Below are 22,757 nucleotides of genomic sequence, written 5' to 3'. Positions count from 1 at the left end.
ATTTATATGTTATTTGTTTATAGAAAAGTTGTTTGTGGTTTTTATCTTAATGGATTTAAGGCTATAAAAATGATTTTTCATGTATAAAATTATTTTTTGTTTTTTTCTTGTTATGTCATGAAATTGATTTGTGAAAATAAAGCATAACAGAATCAAAATTTTTTTTCCAATCAGTGCCAATATTCTTACAGGGGTTTTGCTATTAACTCTTACATAAAACTCTATATAGAATAAAATGATAATTGGATTCTTTCCAAGGAAGTATAGTTATTAGAGACCAACAGAAACTGCTTATTGTATGGACTCACCTATAGACAGGAATTAAAAGACACTGTTAAAAAGAAATCCCATTTTAATAATTTCTCTTCCCTGCTTCCTAAAGCCTAGGCCTAAACAGCTGGAATAATAAACTGAATGTAGTGACCTTAACCATGACTGTGCCTAATAGACTGACTTTATTGCCAACAAGCGCAGATCTGTTACCAGTTCTATAATAACACACTAACATCTAATATTACATTTATAGAAATCAGATTGCTATTCCAATTATTTATTCACAAATTTTATCATTTATTTTATAAATATATAACATTTCAATATGCCTATTATATATGCTAAATATTTGTTCTCCTTTATTTTCTCCTAAATTTTTGTTCTCCTTTATTTTCTCATAATAGAAATTGTTTTTGTTGCTATTCTATGGATAATATTGATAACACAGAAGTGGTTAAAATTTTTTCTATAACAGTATAATAGAAATGACAAAAGACCAGATAATTATGCTTTCAACACAAACGGTTCCTTTTGTTTTTTTAAAAAATTTAAAATGCTAACCTCATACGTAAAAATTTCATATATGAATTACAGTTAGCAAACAGTTCTACTTCTTTAAAAGTAACTCAGATCCCATAGTCTTACTAACAATTAGGCAGGTTATCATTACAGTCAGATTACACCACATGAAGAAAGTCGGTGCATAAAGAATTTTAAACAGGATATACAATGTATTCTTCAAAGTTCTAGTTTTTCCTTGTACTCAGGCAAATTACCACCAGGATATAAGATGTTACCAAAAATGTATCTTGTTCAAGTACTATTTTCAAGTTAGGATAATGTTTCTATGATATTTTAAATACTTGTCTAGATAGGACTTCATAAAACTCTGATCCATCATAAAGGACCTTAAATTTGTAAAGCCTTAAATCACAATAACAGAGTATATTATTACAAAGTGTTATTTACCTACCAATCTGAGTTGCTACAGATATTGTACTTAGTTTCTTCTATAAATCCTAAAGGCAACTAAACATACTCCCTGTATACTTGGCATACCTGCCTGCTAAGATCAGATGGTAAGCTAGTGAATATTTTCAGGACTTTCAGGACTATTTTAGTCAGCACTGTCTATCAATTTATTTCAATTTTCAGAGAATTTGTGATTGCAAAGGAGCAAATTGTACTTGGCTCTTTCATTAAGAAAGGAAACTTGTATCAAGTAGTTACAGAGACAGGTCTCAACAAGATATGAAGATTTTCAAATATACTTTTTCCTTAAATATTTTAGTAACTTTGGAGTGAGACGAACAACAGCACATATAACATTACTTAACCCACTCTTGATGGGCAAATATGAGATGAGTAAAGGAACACTAAGAGCAGATACACAATATGCATGTTTCAAAGAGTAGGACTGTTATGCTCCGTATGATGCAAATTAAATTATCTTCTCTAGTCCAAACTTCTATATTATGCCATAATTATAAGAGTAGCAAGTCAATTTTTAAAATAAAATTTGTTTATACATATGTAAAATAAATAATTCTAAATTTAAAGTATTCTTTATATTATATAATCTAAACAAAGTATCCTAATGGTATAAAAATTAGCCTCATCTCATTCTCTTTTTTTTTTTTAATGTTTTTTATTTATTTCTAGGACAGAGAGAGAGACAGCGTGAGCAGGGGAGGGTCAGAGAGAGAGGGAGTCACAGACTCTGAAACAGGCTCCAGGCTCTGAGCTGGCAGTCAGCACAGAGCCCGACGCGGGGCTCGAACCCACGAACTGCGAGATCATGACCTAAGCGAAAGTCGGACGCTTAACCGACTAAGCCACCCAGGTGCCCCATAGCCTCATCTCATTCTCAAATATATTTAGAGCAGTATATCAAAGGCTCTGTCATGAATCCCATGGTAAATAGCTGACGGAGAAAATGACTTCATATTGTTACTCTAGAACCCAGTTCTGGCAAAGATACTGGAGAGTTCTGCAAGAATGTTAAGCTGAGCATCAACGAGCACTAAAATGTCCAAGGCTCCTATGTCCATAGCTTTGTGATAAGAAGAGTGACAATTTTCTGTCTCCTTCACAAACTTAGTTTAAGAAGCATATATTTAAGGTGTTAATACCCATCCCCAAAATAAATAAGTAACCTGCTTCCTAAAACCCTGACTGCTGCCCACCAACCAAAGCTGACCTACAAATGTAAATATGTAGTTACTGCTTAGTTCAATGAGATTCTGTAGTCCGTGCCCAGACTGAGGAATAAGCTAATAATATGCTGTTCTGAGAGAATGCAACTTTATAAAAAGTCAAGCCTTTAATTTCTTACTTTTACTGATATAAAACTGCCTTTGAAAAAATTAATCAATATGCTCCTCCAAATGTATCAAAACACTGTATTTAAAAAATTCTGATGACTAGAATATATAAAGACCTCATAATTGAACAAAAGGACAAATAACCCAATTTAAAAACTGGTTATCTCTCTTGGAAGATACACAAATGGCCATTAAGCACATGAAAAGAGGCTTATTATCATTTGTCATTAAGTAAATTCAAGGCAAAACAAGGAAATACCACTACATCCCATTAGGATGGCTATAATCAAAATACTTGAAAAATAGTTAAGTGCTGGTTGAGGATGTGGACAAATTGGAAATTTTATATATTACTGTTAAGCCTGTAAAATAGTGGAGCTGCTGTGAAAAGCAGTTGGGCGGTTCCTCAATAAGTTGAGCAATTGTCATATGACTCAGCAATTCCACTTTTGGGTATATACCCAAAAGAATTTAAAATAGGGACTTGAATAGGTGGCTGTATACATCAATATTCATTGCAGCATTATTCATAATAGCCAAATGGTGGAAACTCAAGTATCTATCAACAGATGAATGGATAAACATAATGTAGTATATACATACAATAGTATATATTCAGCCAGAAAAAGGAATGATTACAAAAATTAGCCTCATCTCATTCTAAAGTGTATTTAGACAGGTATGCCAAAGGCTCTATCATAAATCTCAACATGCTACAACATGGGTATAATTTGAAAAATAGTACTAAGTGAAATAAGCCAGACACAAATGGACAAATACAGTATGATTCCACTTATATGAAATATCATAGAGACAGAAAGCAGCTTAGAGGTTACTAGGTAATGGAGGGAGAAAAAGGAATGTAGAATTTATTTCTTAATGGATACAGGGTTTCTGTTTGGGGTGAAGTAAACATTTTGGGAACAATGATGATAGAAGCATGACATGCTGAATGCAATTAATGGCACTGAGATGGTTAAACTTACGATGGTTAAAACAGAAGATGTTATGTTATATATATCTTACCTCCCACTCCCTCAAAAAACGTTGGTGATCTTGAGCACCTATGTTTAATTCTAAATATGCTGCCTTAGTATGTCTTGTAAATATATGAACTATGTGATGCTGGAAAAATTTTCTAATTCTGAACTTCCATTTCTCCTCAATGATATAAGAAGATGACCATCTACCCTTTTAGAATGGTTCTGAGGAAAAAGAGAACATATGTGGGTGCTGTTATACAGCTCAGCTCATGGAAAATGCCAATAACTGTTCCATTCCTACCCCTTCAACTCCCCTACTGAAACACGAGAAACTCTGTATTATGTTTTATTGTAAGGGAGCAAACAAGACAAAGTAAATTTCTTACTCAGGTTAGGGAATTAACAGAAAGAACAGAGCTACAAAGACGACTATGTTTCTTCCTTCCTGGTATCTTAGGATACGGTGGTAGCAAATCTACAAATAACCATTCATTTTATGATGCTGATGTATAGTGAAGTCTCAGATTTTTTGAGAATTACAAACAAGTTAAACTATCTGTGAATAAAATAAGTGACCAACTTACTCACTTTTCCTATACCACGGGTCTGTCCCAAGTACCTATATTCATGGGATAAGGCACAACATATTTAGGCAAGAAATTATGGTCAAATTCAGTACTACTCTGTGATAAGCTTGCTATAAGTGGTGTAAGTGCTCTAAATGGCACATATAGCATGCAAAATATTTACTATTATAACTGGGATTATGAATTAAATTGCTTTGTATTCAGGTAATGAATTTGCCACAAACTATACATGTAGGTCATATTCAAATCTAAAAAGAGAAAGGAAATTAACGAGCTGAATAACAGAGTGCTGAACCTAAGAGTCTAAAGATTCCTCATCCTAAAGCACCTCACAGTACCTACAAAAATTAGAAGATTAGGCTAAAAGTTTCTACAGGGGCGCCTGGTGGTTCAGTTAGTTGAGTCCGGACTATTGATTTTGGTTCAGGTCATGATCTTACAATCTGTGAGATTGGGCCCCATGTCTGGCTTTGCCTGCTTGGGATTCACTCTCTCACTTTCTGTGCATGCATGCTCTTCCTCTCTCTCAAAGTAAATAAACTAATATATAATGAACTCCACTTAAGGGTTACAATCTTTGATACACTCCAAACAAAACGCATGAACTACTGTCAGAGAGGCTAAAGGAAATACATTAACTATATAATCGCCAATAGTTTTGCATCATAAACCCTATATACAATGAGGGACACAAATGACCTATTAATCTCTTTTTCTGCTTAACAGTAGCAACTCAAGAAAAAAATACAATGTATCAAAATACTTTATAGGACCATGTCATGCTTCATTCACTCACCTAAAAATCATTTTTTTCTGTCTGGCAATGGACTAGCTAGGTGACCTTGTGCAATGCCAATTAACATTTCTAAAGCTCAGGTTCTTCTTGTTAAATAAGGATAACAACATTCTTCTAGGAGTGACTAATATGCATATAAAGCACTTAGCACACTGCTTAGACAGCAGATGCTCAAATGCTAGTTATAGATACAATAGCTCAAAAACATCAGACAAAATAGTTCAAGTCAGAAGTCAAATTACAAGGTTCTGAAGGAATTTGACAGTTACTGATATTTCAGAAGCAAAGGAGATAAAAAGTAGTTAAGAAAAAGTGGCCTCAGGGAGTTAAAGAACCGATACAACTCAACACCAAATAATCTAATTAAAAATGGGCATAAGATCTGAATAGAAATTTTTCCAAAGAACACATACTAATAGAAAACTGACACATTTTAAAGATGCTCAACATCACTAATAATCAGGGAAATGTCAATCAAAACCTTACACCTGTCAGGATGGCAAAAATCAAAAAGACAAGAAATAAGTGTTGGTGAGGATGTGGAGAAAAAGGAACCCTTTTATGCCCTCTGATAGGAATGTTAACTGGTATAGCCACTGTGGAAAACTGCATGGAGGTTCCTCAAAAAATGAAAAATAGAATACCCATGATCCAATAATTCTTTGTACTGGACATCTACCCAATGGGAAAAAAAAATTCAAAGAACTCATGACCCTGAGATCAAGAGTCACATGCTTTACCAACTGAGCCTGGCTGGCACCCCCAAATCACTGTCTTAAATCTGAAACTAATGTAACATTGTGTCAACTATACTCAAAAGAAAAAAAAGTGGCCTCAGGTTTCTTACTGGAATAGTATGATACTGCTCACTGACAACAGGGGAAAAAAAAGACACAAGACAGACTGGAAAAAGCATTTTTAAGTTTGAGATGCCTACAAGGCAGAAAGGGAACAGAATGAAGCAATAAAGATTTAGATAGTGGTTGTGGAGAACAGGAGGGAGTGGAACCAAAACATGTTAAGAAGACTTTTAATCAGTTGAAGACAGCTGAGATTTTAAATTTACCTATAGACAATGACAATCTTTTTTTTTTAAATGTATGTTTATTTTTGAGAGAAAGAGTGTGAACAGGGGAGGGGCAGAGAGAGAGAGAGAGAGAGAATTCAAAGCAGGCTCCAGACTCTGAGCTGTTAGCACAGAGCCTAATGTGGGGCTTGAACCCACGAACCATGAGATCATGACCTGAGCTGAAGTCAGATGCTTAACGGACTGGGCCATCCATGCGCCCTGACAATGCCAATCTACATGTGCTTGTAGGATTTTTCTCCATGAGCACGCAGCTGACCCAGGTTGCCAACTGACTGAATTTCAGAAAGTTAGTGTCATTACCATATGTACCATAAAGTGATTAAGTATAATAATTAAAATACAGAATGAATTTTCTCAAGTAAACAAAAGTGGAATGTGTAAGTATAATTGAATGAGATGATTGCTCCTAAGCAGTGGACTACAGTTAACTAGGTAGCTTTCAATTTTGCAAATTCTTTTTTATGTATTTATTTACTTATATTTATTTTTTAATGTTTATTTATTATTGAGACAGAGAGAGACAGAGCATTAGTTGGGGAGGGACAGAGAGAGAGGGAGACACAGAGTCTGAAGCAGGCTCCAGGCTCTGAGCTAGCTGTCAGCACACAGCCCGATGCAGGTCTCGAACCCACGAACCATGTGATCATGACCTCAGCCGAAGTTAGACGCTCAACCAACTGAACCACCCAGGCACCCCCAATTTTGCAAATACTAACATGTGTTGTTGAACCACATTTCCTAGATGGATTTTACACTGAATGATTACAAAGGAAGAAGGGAAAGATTAAAGAAAAAATTATTTCAATGGGATATCATTAGTCAATCTGATATATTTAAAAAAATTAATAAAAATCACTTACCCATTTTGAAATGAACTGTTCTGTGTTTCTGAATCATCACTATCACTGATGATAATAGTTTCTCCATCTACACTGCTGATATGTCCATTAGCAAAGCCATTTTGATGTGATGGAGGAAGGACTTCCAAAATCCTACACTGTAACCTAAACAAAATGATACATTTAAAAATGCAAATTATTTGATATTTTATAATCAATCATTTCAGAACAATCTAATTATTCTGAACAATTGAAAAGATACTTTGTTTTGTAGAAACTATGGCTGATTGACATAACCAAATTAATAAAAGAAAATCTGTAACATCCAATTTAAGAAAAGTTAGCTATAATTTAAAATAATATAAAGGTCAATTTATCAAGATTCTTAGCAATTATATTCTTAACTAAAGTTACTGTTTAGGAAATCAAATACTGGCATATTATGTCATTATAGAGATTGAGTCTTAGAGTTTTTCAAAGCATCCAATATTTTTTAAATACTGAAATTCTCCAGATCATAACTGTTTTTATTCTCACCGTAGCTTTTGTTGGAATTTCTGACCTCTACAAAACTTCCTATTCACTAGTTCTACTGACTCTATTTTGGGTTTCTTTATTTCTGCCCACTTTATCTGGGTTTTATGGGCTGCAATTTCAGACATATTCATCAGAACTGAAATATTCCTCAATCCCATTTTCACTATGCCAATTTGCAACTAATAATTAAAATGTAATATATCCACACAATGGAATATTATTCACCCAAAAAATAAAAATGCAGTTTAGATGAACCATGAAAACATGCTAAAGAAACCAGACATAAACGCCACATAGTATGTAATTCCATTTATATGAAATATCCAGAATAGGCAAATCCACAGACAGAAAGTAGATGAGTGGCTGCAAGTTGGGGGCAGGGAAGGGAAGAAGGCGATAAAGGACAGACATGCGCAGTGGCTGCTAACGGGCATGGGCTTTCTTTTGGGGTGCAGAAAAAATTCTCAAATTGGTTTATTTTTTTAAAACAATTTTTTTAAACATTTGTTTATTTTTGAGACAGAGAGAGATAGAGCTTGAGCAGAGGAGGGGCAGAGAGAGGAGACACAGAATCTAAAGCAGACTCCAGGCTCTGAGCTGTCAGCACAGAGCCCGAGGTGTGGCTCGAACTCACGGACCATGTGATCATGACCTGAGCCGAAGTTGGCCGTTTAACTGACTGAGCCACCCAGGTGCCCCTCAAATTGGTTTACAGTAATGGCTGTATGACTATGAATGTATCACTAAGCTATACATTTCAAATGTGTGAATTTTATGGTATGTGAACTATATTTCAAGTTGTTGAAAGAAAGAATCATAAGTAAAAAGGTATAGGAGGGAGTAACAGAGAGAGTGCTTTGCTGGAATTCTATCTATAGCCTCTCTACAACTCTTAGGCAATCCAGGGGGGAGGTTTTATTAACTAAGAATATCTTAAGTATATATATATACCTACCAATAGGGTAAATCCTTTTTCTCTGAAAAAAAGTGGTTCAAGATTGGACAATCTGCTATCATTCATTTTGTCACCTTGCATATTAAAACAAGTTTTGATATATTGTGGGCATTCATAAAACTGCCATTCACTATCCCCATTCTCCTAGGAACTTCAATATTCCCACATCCCACCTTCTTCTACATGTGGGAGCTATATCACATTCCCACAAGGGCCCGGCCAGAGTTCATTGATACTGGGTAGGCACCTTTTTGCTGAGCCAATTCATCTTTTCCAAGATTTTAATCAGTCCCTCTCCCACCATGGAATCTATAAGGTATAAACTTCTAGTGCTGTTGGCAGCCATGCTTCCTGCCACAAGAAACAGGTAACTGTGCAAGAATATAAAGCCTACAAGAGACAAGAAAGGAGACATGAAAAGGGTACTAGAGGCAATCAATGGTCTTATTCCTGTTCTTCCTTAGACTGAGCTGTGCTTTGCTCATCTCAGGTTTAGCTATTTAATCTTTCCTTTGATTCGATAAACTGATAATTGACCTTTTACCTGTCTTTTCAAAATGAATTTTTGTCACTTATAGCCAAAATAAAGAGACTCACACAATTCCAGAAAGACAGTTTATTCAGAGCGGATTCATTATGGGAAGCTGGTGAATTTTTATAAAATAGAATTTATTTTCATTAGTGTACATTTTTTCATGTGCCTATAATTCTCCATTAGGCAGAATTTAGTATGCCCTACAATATTTAATAGCACTGTTAGGCACAGAGAAAATCAGGACCATTGGTCTTCTGCTAGGAAATTTTTGCACACAAACTGAAGAAAGCAACTGGTTTTACAGCACCTCAAGGCTTAAGAATCAACAAAATGTAGACTATATAGGTGAATCCAGCCTTCAAACTGTCTTATCTTTATTCTTTGCTCACTTTCCCTTACTCTGAGTCCAATACAGGTTCAATTAAAAGCATCTTATGTGGCTCCTTTACAATTTGCTCTTAAAGAATTGAGTAAAAAGGGAGAAGACTCAAGTTACTAAAACAAGAAGCAAAAGTGGGGACATTACTAGTGATTTTTACAGGAAATAAAAAAGATTTTAAGAAAAGATTATGGACAACTGTATGAATTGGATAACTTAGATAAAATGGACAAATTATTAGAGACAAACTACCAAAACTAACCCAAAATGAAATAGAAAATCTAAATAGATCTAAGTAGAAAGGTAGTTTAATCAGTAATCAAAAACCTTCCAAAGAAGAAAAGCCCAAGACCAGAGGGCTTCACTGGTGAATTCTCCCACAATGTAAAGAATTAATACCAAGTCTCAAAATCTTCCAAAAACTCAAGAGGAGAGAGCACTTCTTAACTCACAGCAAAATCAAAACTGCCATGAGATACCACTTTATACCCACTAAGATGTCAATTATAAAAAAAAAAAAAGAAGTGGTGGTGAGGAAATAAGAGAAACTGGAACCCTTATGCATTGCTGGTGGGAATGTGAACTAGTGTAGTTGCTATGAAAACAATATGGTAGTCCCTAAAAAAATTAAACACAGAATTATCATATGACCCAGAAATTCTACTTCTAGGCATATACCCAAAAGAATTGAAAATAGGTACTCAATGGATATTCGTATACCAATGTTCATAAGGGCATTATTCACAATAAACAAAAGATGGAAACAACTTAAGTGTCTACCAACAGATGAATGCATAAACAAAATATGTACTATGTACAGACACACACGTGCGCACGATGCAGTATTCAGTAGCCACAAATAGCAGTGAAATTCTGATATATGCTGCAACATGGATTAACCTTGAAAACATGCTCAGTGAAATAAGCCAAACATAAAATAACAAATATTGTACGAATTCACTTATATGAAGTATCAGGAAGAGGAAAATTCATTGCAACAGAAAGTAGAAAAAAGGTTACCAGGATCTGGGAGGGAGGGAGAAATGGGGAATTATTGCTTAATGGGTACAGAGTTTCTGTTTGAAATGATGAAAAAGTTCTGGAAACGGTAATGATGGTTACATAACACTGTGAATGCACTTAATGCCACTGAATTATACATTTAAAAATTATAACAATAGAAAATCTAATGTTTATTTTACTAAAAAATTTTTTTAATGTTTTATTTATTTCTGAGAGAGAGACAGCGTGAGCAGGGGAGGGTCAAAGAGAGGGGGAGACACAGAATCCAAAACAGGCTCTAGGCTCTGGCCTAGCTGTCAGCAGAGCCCAACATGGGGCTCAAACCCACGAACCGGGAGATCATGACCTGAACTGAAGTCAGATGCCCAACTGACTGAGTCACCCAGGTGTCCCTCTAATATTTATTTTTAAAGGATTGAAAAAAAATTTTTTTTCTTCTGTTGTAATGTAAAGCTTAAGATGGCTCAATTACCAAGCTACTTTGATAGCAAAGGGAAATGGTGTAAAAAGAACTGCAGACTAACTTTCACCATTGGCTAGTGGAAATAAACCAGTGTTTCTAAAGAGGAACAACTACAGGAAATCTTATAAAAAATGTTAAGTAATTATGTAACCTAATGGAAAAAAGGTTCTGTAATTTAGTAACACGAACTGCACAAAAATATGCAAGGAATCAAATGGACCCACTTTAAAAAAATGTATTACTGAGGTTTAGCTGACATATAATGCTATCTTCATTTCAGGTGTACAACACTGTGATTTAACAATTCTATACATTATGCAATTCTTACCACAGGAAGCACAGTTGCCATCTGTCACCATATAATGTTATTATACCATTATTTACTATATTCCCTATACTGTACTTTTCATTTCCATGACTTATTTATTTTATAACTGGAGTTTTTCTCTCTTAAACCCCTTTGCCTCAAATGGACCCTGGGTATCCGATAGAGGGGATGATTTGCTTAGTTTCCCATGGTGATGAAGATCTTCAGTGAACCTATAACAAGATTCAACTTACAAAAAGAAATGGTTTTTCACTGGCAGAGCTCAGGTGAGTGCCTCTAAATGGTGATGGTGGTGGTAGTTAATAAGGAAAAAACAAAGCAAATGGGTCTACTCTGGGCTCAGGTATGGCTGATGTAGTGTCTAAAATGGTTTGACGGTCCACTGAAAAGAATATTCTATGATCCCCCAGTAGGGTCCACAGAGCTACAATAATTTAACAAATAATTTATTTAAAACCAACAAAAAAAATAACAGATAGATATTAGGGAGAAGCAAACCAGTATAGTATAGAGACACAGCCTCCTAGAAAGTAGGAAATGTTTTATATATAAGTTATACTAGTTATTACTAAAGCTATTAATTTTGCACAAACCACAAGATTAGCATTTCTTCCTTTTCTTTCTTTGTTTCTTTCTTTCCTTCCCTTCCTTCCTTTTTTGCATTTCTTGCTAATCTAAGCAAGGCCAGGACTCTCACTGGTGCTTAGCTAAATATTAGTTAATATTCAAAATGGCAAGTCAACACTTTTTTTTAATGTTTTACTTATTTTTGAGAGAGAGGGAGCACAAGTGGGGGAGGTGTGTGGGCAAGTGGACAGAAGATCAGAAGCAGGCTCCATGCTGACAGCAGTGAGCCCAATGTGGGGCTTGAACTCCCAGAACCGTGAGATCGTGACCTGAGCTGAATTTGGGCACTTAACCGACTGAGCCACCCAGGCTCCCCCAAGTCAACACCTTCTAATAGATTTCCAAATAGATTTAGTCTATGTCTTTCAATCCACTTGATACAATTTCTTGGTTCTAGTGAGTTCAAAGAAGATTGGAGTGTTAAAAAAAAAAGGTTAAAGACTCATGAATGAAGACTTAGCTAGTGCATTTCTGAGGATACAGAAACTTCCTAAAGTTATGCTCTATTATTTGAGGACAGAGCAGAGGCTGACAATCAAAAGATGGCCCCTATTATTATTAGAGCTCCTTTATGTACATGACTTATAATTTTCTCAAAAAAATTTTTTTTAATGTTTTTATTTATTTCTGAGAGAGAGACAGCATGAGCAGGGGAGGGTCAGAGAGAGGGGGAAACACAGAATCTGAAGCAGGCTCCAGGCTCTGAGCTAGCTGTCAACACAGAGCCCGATGAGGGGCTTAAACCCATGAACCGTGAGATCATGACCTGAGCTGAAATCAGACACTCAACTGACTGAGCCACCCAGGCACCCCCATAATTTTCTCTTTATACAAACTCTACAAGTTATAAATATTCCAGGGTCAGAAAAGTTAAATCATTTGCTCATGGTCATACAGTCAGTAATGATACAGCCAAAACTTTAGCCTTGACTCTGAAGGCCATATACTTTCTAATCTTCCACTCTGTCACTGGAGTTGAGGGAGAACAGAAACACTGAATTGACCCAAGGGTATTTCAGAGCTTTAAGCCTAGGCAGTCAAGAGGCTCTTAAAGTCCTAACAACTTAAACACTTTTAAGAGTGAAAGCAAGTCTGTGGAACAGCAGCAAGCACAGAATCTGAGGACACAGCAGAAGTTAGCCACAAATCTATAAACAGTGACAAGCTAAGCATGGAAACAGACTTTTATAAGAATATGGTATATACCTCTTCCCTCAAAAAGTTGTTTTTGTTTTAAAAGTAATTTGTTTTAAATTACTCATGGTTCCAGGGTGCATGGGTGGCTCAGTCAGTTAAGCGTCCGACTTCAGCTCTGGTCATGATCTCACGGTTCGTGGGTTCGAGCCCCGCATCGGGTTCTGTGCTGACAGCTCAGAGCCTGGAGCCTGCTTCAGATTCTGTGTGTGTCTGTCTCTCTGCCCCACCTCCTGTTCATACTGTCTGTCTCTCAAAAATGAATAAACATTAAAAAATTTAAATAATCATAGTTCAATTTATATCTCAAAATACAAACTCATGAAAGAAGAAGTAAATTCTAAAACATTCTTATTTTTTTTAAGGTTGTATTTATTTCTGAGAGAGAGAGCGAGCATGAACAGAGGAGCGTCAGAGAGAGAGGGAGATACAGAATCCAAAACAGGCTCCAGGCTCTGAGCTAGCTGTCAGCACAGAGCCCAATGCAGGGCTCAAACCCATGAACCGTGAGATCATGACCTGAGCCGAAGTCAGACGCTTAACCGACTGAGCCACCCAAGTGCCCCTAAAACATTCTAGAATTGAAATATATCGGAGTTTTTACAAGGCACTTGTAAAGATAAAGATAAAAGAAGATAAACAGTTAACAGCAGAAGGAAAGAAGACTAGAAACGTGGGGACACCTACCTAATTATTAGGTGTACTAGGTATTTTTATTAAACATTGATCAGTTTATAAACATTTTGTCTATATTAAATTTACTTTGAGTTGGAGTACTATATTTTTCAAATCAACCAAGAAAGCTGAATTAGATTTTCAAACTTGAAAGATACTTTGTCATTGGCAGTATAGATTTCAAGTTATATCTGTTTCAGAAAACTGAAAAACCTAAAGAAGGAAAATAAATTTAACAGCCTCTGATTTGTGGGTATGGCTATCAAAGTGTAACAAGAGAGATCCTTGTAGTAATAGAAATGCTCTATATCATGACCTGTCAATGTCAATATTCTGATTGTGATACTGTACTACAATATTGCAAGTTAGTGTCACTGGGAGCAATTCTGTTTATTATTTTACAGTTGCATGTGAATCTATAGTTATCTCAAAATAGAAAGTTTAATTTAAAAATGCTAATTATAGGGGTGATAATGATAGGGTGCCTCAGTCGGTTGAGTTTCCGACTTCGGCTCAGGTCAAGATCTCGCAGCTTATGAGTTCAAGCCTCTGACAGCTCAGAGCCTGAAGCCGGCTTCGGATTCTGTGTGTCTGTCTCTCTCTACCCCTTCCCTGATCGTGCTCTGTCTCTCTCTTTCTCTCAAAAGTAAATAAATATTAAAAAAATAATAATAATAAATGCTAAGGATAAATACTAGGAAATATTAACTCCAACTAAAAGCATTCACTTCACACTATGGAGAAAAAAATCAATAAAAGATGAATATAATGTATACTACATGTATTACTAAAAAGCAACAGTATATAATGACACTGTAGTATTAGCAAGAGGATAGACATACAGATCAATGGGGAAAAAAGAGGCCAGCCACCGATCCAAGATTCCATTCATATTTATATACTGGTAAGAGCAAAATTATAAGGACAGAAGACAGATCAGTGGTTGCCATACAGGCTAGGCTAGGAGATGGGCACAAGGGTAGACTACAAAGGGAGACAACAGAACTTTTGGGGGAATAATGGAAATGTTTTATTGTGGTGGGTTACATGACTGTATGTCAAAAATCACAACTATACATTTAAAGGTGAATTTTATCATAAGAAAGTAATGTAATACTTTAATAAAATTTTACTAGTTTAGACTTAGGAAAAAAGTTGATCTGAATGTAAGTTATTTTTTTTTTTATGTTTATTTATTTTTTTATGTCTGAAAGAATGCACACGAATGCATTTTTCATTCCCGGGAATTGTGCCAAAAGACAGAAAGTCAATAAATAAAAATCAGTTTTTCCCATGCTTGCAGTCACCTTTTGTTGCTACTAGATAGCGTTCTTTCATCTAAAGAAAAATATTTGAAAAGAAGAAAGCTTAAACAGCTTAGACTAGGGGCACCTGGGTGGGTCAGTCGGTTAAGCATCAGACTTCGGCTCAGGTCATGATCTCACGGTTTGTGGGTTCAAGCCCTGCGTTGGGCTCTGTGCTGTCCGCTAGCTCAGAGCCTGGAACCTGTTTCAGATTCTCTAGCTCCTTCTCTCTCTGACCCTCCCCTGCTCATGCGGTCTCTATCTCTCTCTCAGAAATAAATAAAACATTAAGGGGAAAAAAAATCCCAAAAATAAATACTACAAAAATAAAATAATTAAGGTACTCTCTGTTAAGAATAGTGATTAAGGGGGGTGCCTGGGTGGCTCAGTCGGTTAGGTGTCTGACTTCGGCTCAGGTCATGATCTCACGGTTCGTGGGTTCGAGCCCCGCGTCGGGCTCTGTGCTGACAGCTAGCTCAGAGCCTGGAGCTGCTTTGGATTCTGTGTCTCCCTCTTTCTCGGACCCTCCCCTGCTCATGCTGTCTCTCTCTCTCAAAAATAAATAAAACATTTAAAAAAAAAAAGAATAGTGATTAAGAATCTAAATAACCAGGGAACCTGTTTAAATACTGAAGCTTTTTCCCCCCTTTGAATCAATGATCATTAATGAGTACTTTCAACTACGATCTTTTAATTCTATTTTTTAAATATGTTTTCACACTCATCTATTCCTCTCAAACAGAAGAACAGGGATTCTGACACTGCCTGTGCTTGGAAATTTTACTACTTGTGACCTTGAGGAAATTTAATCAATCAACCTCTCTGTATGAGCATCTCAATTGCAAAATGAGCAAATGAGCACTTACTACATATGGCTGTTGTGACAATTAAATAAGATCATCTAAATAAAAAGCTCAGAACACTGTCTGGCATATAGTAAGCTCTCATTATAAGTATGGTCATCATCTCCCTAAAATGACATACAGCGAACTCTCAAGAACAGTGACTATGATGTCAGAAAATTAGGGACTGGCTCAAAAAATAATGAGTCATCACAGCTGGCAGACTCTTCACTGGTCTCTGACAAGTACTGGAAGGAACAAACATTTACTGAGTGCTTTATGTGCCGGGCACTATGTTGGGCTCCTAACAAATACTAATTACTGTGGCAGATTCCTGCCACAGTTATAGCCCCATTGAATCATATCTCTCTGATTCCATCCCACATTATTTCTGGATTTGTTCCTGTGACTTGCTTTGGTCAATGGAATACTAGCAACATGTCGCATGCTGAGGCTTGAAATGTGCTTGTACACTGCAGCTTGTCCTCTCTTGCTGCTGGGAACCCTGCTACTACCCTGGGAATGTGTTTGGATTAATAGCTTCCTGAAGGGTGAAATGAAACTAGCCACCCTAGTCTGAGGCTCCAGATACCTGAGTAAGGCTATTCTAAAGTAGAGGATCTAGACAATCCAGCCCCAGATCATAGGAACATTCCAGTCAAACCAATTATGAGAATAATGTTTACTGATTTAGGCCACTTAGTTTTGCAGGTAGTTTGTTATGCAGATAAAGCTAACACAACCACTATATGAACATAGATATTATTTTAGTTTTACAGATTAAGAAAGAAGGTTAAGAAACTTTGGCTCCAAAGGCTTTTCTACCAAGCCACACTCTGAAGTTCTAAGTAAAAAGGAGATCTCTGTAAAGCAGTAACCTTTCCTCTGTTCCAGGAGTCAGCACTCTATGGCCTATGGGCCAGATCCAACTTATCTCCTGTTTTTGTATGTATGGTCTGTAAGTTGAGAATAATTTATACATATTTAAATGATTTAAAATAAAAATCAGAGAAGACTTTGGGACATGTGAAAATAACAGGATATTCAAGTTTCAATATTTAAAAACAGAGAGCTATTAGAATATATCTGCGCTCATTCATATACTGTCTATGGCTGCTTTTACACTCCAACAGCAGAGTTGGGTGGCTGTGACCGAAACCAGATGAACTACACAGTCTGTAATATTTATTGTTTGGCCCCTTATTTTAAAAAAGTATACCAACAACTGCTCAGAATTATTCTCATGGCGTATGTTTCTAATTTAAACAAAGGATTCTGTCTGGCCTTTCAGATGAGTAGGTTTTCTTTGTACTTCTGTCACTCCTTTTCCTTTCACCAAAAATTTAGCTATGTCATTTCTCCTTGTTCTCCTTTAACTTTTATCTTTGGATGGTCTCTGACTTTGCCTAAGAAAGACAGATAAACCTCATTTTTAAAACAGTAATTCAGAACCATAGGTCAAATGAATTCATTTACACACCATACTATTGGTCTCCAAGACAGCTTGGAAAATTAACAGACTACAATTTTATCTCGTTCTCAAATAAATTCAGAGTATCTATGAAGAAAGTTGTTTATTAAGAACTGATCTTATTTTGGCCAAATAAAACAGATCCCAAAGGAGGTTGAGAAAGATGTAGGAGAGAGATTTTACTCAGAAGAGGCTCTAATTTCTCAGACCTAAACCTGTGTAACAATAGAAATGAACTTCCCTTTTATTTCTAACAGGGATTTCAGGACAGAAGTAGCTATATATAATCTCTCCTCTTTTGGGATATTAGTCTCTAATATTCTGCCACAGGGAAATAACAATTTCAGAACTACTACTGTCCCACTTCACCATCCTACAACTAGTCAGTTCAATGAGATACAAATTGAAGCAAGTAAATATTTGATTTCCGTTTGTTAGAAAAGAAGCGAGCCTCACTTTACTTGCCATCTCCTCATTTTTATCATTCTTCTTATCCCCACAGTAATGACTATAAGTCCTGAGGGAGATTCAGTTGATGGTTTGTACCTGTCATTAGTGCAAAGGATCAGTAAAGAAGTTGCCAGAGACTAACCTCCCTCACCCCCAACATTTAACATCCAAAGACTTTTGAGAGGCATTAGACAGATGTTCCTAATGGTTAAAGCAATTTGAACACCTTTAGAATACTGAAGAAAATGAGTAAGTTTGTATGATCAGTCTAAACTTTACTGAACTATTTTGTTAAGTCCATACAGAGATGTAACATATGCTTTACAGGTGATTTAAATTAAACTTGTTTAGAAAAAAATTCATTTTCATTATTTAGGGATTTTTAGAGTAAAAAACAATTTCCCAGGATGGCCTAATTTATTATTATGCAAGTAAATAAGGATTCTAAATTTTAACTCCTGAACTTGCAATGACCATCCAGGAGTCAGTCGGGTTGTAAGTCTGGGTCTTTGCTGCATACAACAAACACCATGTACATCTAAAGAAGGTAGTTTCACTTTAACTTAAAATTCCAAAGAAAGAACAGCTGTCCCAAACAGACTCCCTTTTTTTCCTTTTTTGTATTAAAAATTATACCATCAACATACTAGGGTCACTGAGAACCAAAGACTGAAAACAATTTTTGGATGTCGTTAAAGACTCTCTTTGTCCGAGAACCAGAAATTGTGACCTTAAAAGACCAATAGTGGGGCACCTGCCTGGCTCAGTTGGTAGAGCATGTGACTCTTGATCTTAGAATTGTGAGTTTGAGCCCTGTGTTAGGCATGGAGCCTACTTAAAATTAAAAAAAAAAAAAAAAAAATCAGTAGTGTAAGTAAGCTGATCAATAGAAAGCCTACTTTCTGAAAGAGTTATGATACAAATTTAACTGACACATGTTGCTAAAAATTCTATACTATCTTTGCATCTAAATAAGAAGCCTCCTTTAATCTTTTTCTACTAATTTATATTTTTCTCTGCCTTCAAGAAGTTTCTAGTCAAATAATCCTTTCCCAAAAGCCTTTCTTTGATTAATCCCACCTAGATTAATCATCCAAGCACGTATGTTTAAATAAAAATAACTAGATCTGGGGTGCCTGGGTGGCTCAGTCACTTAGGTATCTGACTTTGGCTCAAGTCATGATCTCACGGTTCATGAGTTTGAGCCCTATATTGGGTTTTCTGCTGACAGTGCAGAGCCCGCTTTGGATCCTCTGTTCCCCCTCCCCTCCCCTGCTCATGCTCTCAAAAATAAATAAACATTAAAAAAAATAATTAAATTTGGTCCTAGCTTATTTCTCTTTCATCCTATCTTCTCAATATATTTAGTATTTCTCTTTGTCCTCAATATTAATGTAGTTTAATTATGATTCACTAATACCATTTAGGCTAGCAAAATAAAAAAAAAGAACTCAAAGATTTAAAAGTTCATTTTCTCATTTCCAATTCTAATAAATACGAAGTGCCTATTTCTACATTTCATACTTAATTTAATGCTAATTTCCTTACATCTTAAAGACTAAAGCATTTAAAGCATTCCACCTATGAAACATAGAAAGCTACAGGAAATATACTTTAATATAGTTAAAAGCTTGGGGCGTCTGGGTAGCTGAGTCAGTTAAGCATCTGACTCTTGATTTCAGCTCAGGTCATGATATCTCAGTTCATGGGATCGATCCCCGTGCTTGGGTTCCACACTGCTGGGGGCAGAGGCTGCTTGGGATTCTCTCCATCACTCTGTCCCTGGTCCTCCCCCACTGCACATGCATGCTCTTTCTCTCTCAAAATAAATAAACTTTTTTTTTTTAATGTTTATTTACTTTTGGAAGAGAGACAGAGCACAAGCAGGGGAGGGGCAGAGAGAGAGGGACACATAGAATCCAAAGCAGGCTCCAGGCTCTGAGCTGTCAGCACAGAGCTGGATGTGGGGCTCGGACCCACGGACTGTGAGATCATGACCTGAACCGAAGTCAGACACTTAACTAAGCCACCCAGGCTCCCCTCAAAATAAATAAACTTAAAAAAAAAAAATAAAGTTAAAAGTTCTAGTTGGTTGGTCGCTATTTAATGCCAAACTAACGTAAGTTTCTCAGATTAAAAAGAATGCTGTAATTTTTATTTTACAGGGCAATTCTAAAAATAATAGTGAACAACAGTCTCTTATCTTTGCAAATTTAAATCTAAGTAGTATAGGGATAATATTTGGGAAAATCTGGCTATAAATGAAACTCTTTGGTGCAAATCCAATTCTCCTATTTCACTGATTTAATCTACGTAGGGGGAGAGATCTATCAGTGAAAGGTCAGAGATTTGGAAGAAAATACAGTTTATTGTTTTCAAAGGGAAAATTTATACAAGGCTAGCAAAGGAATAACTTTCTTCAGCCTCCGAAAAAACAAGGAAGCTTTTTAGGAACCAGTAGTTTAACCAGCTTATGCAAAACCAATTAGAAATGGTGCACATCTATGAATTTTGATATAAGAAAATATCTAAACCAGTACTAAGTAAAAAAGCAGATTACCTTTTTTTTAATTTAGTGTAGTATAATAAAAAGAGAACTATGTACTAATTTTTGACAGTGATTATCTCTGAAAGGAACACTTGGGAAATGCGCTCTAGGCCTTCACCTTTTAGAATTTTGATATATAGGAATCTTTATAGGAAAAAAAGCAGATTTTTAAAAAAATTATATAGTTCAGTCTTAATAGGCAGAGCGCATACTTTTATTGTTAATGTAAAGACTTTAGTTTTTTTAGAAGTTTTTAAGATTTCACAGCAAAACTGAGAGAAAGATATAGAGATTTCCCATATACCCCTCACTGCCCCACATTCATAGGCTCTCCAATTATCAATATCCCCCTACCAGAGGTAGTACATTTGTTGCAAGTGATGAATCTACACTGACACATCATCATTATTTGAAGTCCACAGCTTACATTAGAGCTCACTCTTGGTGTTATACATTCTATGGGTTTGGACAAATGTATATGGCATGTATGCATAATTACAGTACACAGAGTACTTTCACCGCTATAAACAGCCTCTGTACTCCACCTATTCATGTCTCTCCAACTCCACCTCAGCCACTGGCAACCACTGATCTTTTTACTGCATCCACAGTTTTACCTTTTCTAGAATGCCATACCGTATGTACCCTTTTCAGATTGGCTTCTATTACACAGTAATAGTCACTTAAGGTTCCTTCTTATCTTTTCATGGCTTGACAGCTCATTTCTTTTTACCACTGAATAGTATTCCATTATGTGGATGTACCAGTTTATCCATTTACCTAGGAAGGAGGTTTCGGTTGCTTTCAAATTTTGAAAGTTATTAATAAAGCTGCTATACACATTCATCTGCAGGTCTTTGTAGACATTAGGTTTTCAACTCCTCTGGTAAATACCAAGGAGCATACAACTTTTGGAGAATTCTGGGTCACCTATCAATATCATGAGAATTAAAACGAAAGCAGTGGTACATTGCCTAGCATAGAGGAAAGTTCAATGAATGCTAGTATACTTTCAATTCTACAATGCCTTCTAATGCTACTAAATCATATACTAAGCCAGGCCAGTATACTCAACCATTAGCCAGTAGTTAATGTTTATTCCATCTCCTTCTTTCCTTTCAGGGCCACTTCTCACTGTCAGTATACCTCCTTTTTAGAGGTACCTCCTCATATCAGTTGCTGCAAACTCCTGTGAACTCCCAGAATATCCTCACTGTGCTTGTAAAATGTCTGAAAACAAGTTGCCCAAAGTCCACTTTAATTTTAAAAGATTACCAAATAAACAATTATATTGAATCAATCTTTCCAATTCTCTCAAACTCTAGCTCTGTCCTTCAACTGAAAAATTACTCACGAATCTAAAATGTGTATTTCTCTAGTGGTTTCCACCTTATTTCTCCTGATTTAATTCTCCAGTTCCAGGGTAGGGGGAGAAGATGGGTTTATCATGTACATATTTAAGCTCTAGGTCACCATCCTCCCAACCCTTCACTGAACAATGATAATCAGGCTTGATTAGTTAAGTGAAACTTAGATGTCTTAATCTTGATTCAGATTTAAGTTAACTGAAACTTAGATGTCTTAAAATCTGCATGTGTAGCATTTTTTAGAAAACCACGTACAAATATGGGATAGCTATCTTCAAAAACAAACAACTATGTCTTTCTTAGACAGTGAAATTAACTGTGGGGTTTCCTTTAAAAGCTACAACTGAGAAATTTGATTCCTGGTTACAGTGGCCCAGGCAATTATTGTAGCCTCACATCATTACTGATATCTGTCATAAAACAACCCCCACCCCTGCCAAACTGCATGGTCCCCAATATGCACATTCAAGTACTAACATGACACCTCTATCAAATGGCAACATTAAAAAAATTCACATTCATTATATCATTTCATCCTGTGTGGCAAACCTTTAAGGCAGGGGTCCATTTAGCAGACGAAAAAAGACAAAAACTTAAGAGTTTAAAATACTTGCTCAGAACAAGTTTAAAACAAGTAAATGGCAGAGAATCCAAAACCAAGGAGGCAATGATACAGTTACAGTGAAAGAAATTATAGTGATGTTGTAAGTCAGTTTATCTGAATTAAAAAAAAAATTGTTTTTTAAAGTAGGCTCTATGCCCAACACATGGCCCAAACTCATGATCCTGAGGTGGAGAGTCATGTGCTCTACCGACTGAGCCAGTTAGGTACCCCAGTTCTACCTCAATTTAAATCCTACCACTTACTACTTGTAAGACTGGAATGGAAGCTCCAAGACTTTGTTTTGTTCACTGCTGTATTTCCAGCATCTAGAACAGTGCAAGTAAACAGCAGGAGATGAGTATATATATGATAAACATTACAAAAAAATCATTTGACTTCTTCGGACCTGTTTCCTCATCTGTAAATGGAAACAATAAGGTCTTAGCTGCTAGTATAATATGTACATAAGGCATCTGGCAGGTATTTAAGAATTAATAGACATGACTCCTAGCTTAGTGTTCTTTACATAAGACCACCCATTCTCTCACTTCTTCTGTAGGCTC

General features: G+C 36.0%; 1 protein-coding gene and 1 long non-coding RNA gene across 3 annotated transcripts in view; one reads left to right on the top strand and one right to left on the bottom strand.

The window, feature by feature from the left end:
- The window catches only part of LOC144235654 (uncharacterized), a 57,450-nt gene extending 46,078 nt beyond the window's left edge, over positions 1-11,372 (top strand). Inside the window, exon 3 of the long non-coding RNA XR_013336284.1 lies at positions 11,276-11,372. This is a non-coding gene — a long non-coding RNA (uncharacterized LOC144235654). The remainder of the gene's footprint in view (positions 1-11,275) is intronic.
- Positions 1-22,757, bottom strand: part of BAZ1A (bromodomain adjacent to zinc finger domain 1A) — a 92,929-nt gene that overhangs the window by 53,834 nt on the left and 16,338 nt on the right. For both annotated transcript variants that reach the window (XM_077769234.1, XM_077769235.1), the window contains exon 3: positions 6,914-7,057. In XM_077769234.1, coding sequence (XP_077625360.1) covers positions 6,914-7,057 — 144 coding nt within the window. The remainder of the gene's footprint in view (positions 1-6,913; positions 7,058-22,757) is intronic.

Source organism: Crocuta crocuta, unplaced genomic scaffold (genome assembly GCF_008692635.1).
Source record: "Crocuta crocuta isolate KB4526 unplaced genomic scaffold, BGI_CrCroc_1.0 scaffold65, whole genome shotgun sequence".
Taxonomy (NCBI): Eukaryota; Metazoa; Chordata; class Mammalia; order Carnivora; family Hyaenidae; genus Crocuta; species Crocuta crocuta.
This window is presented reverse-complemented; position numbering and strand designations above follow the sequence as displayed.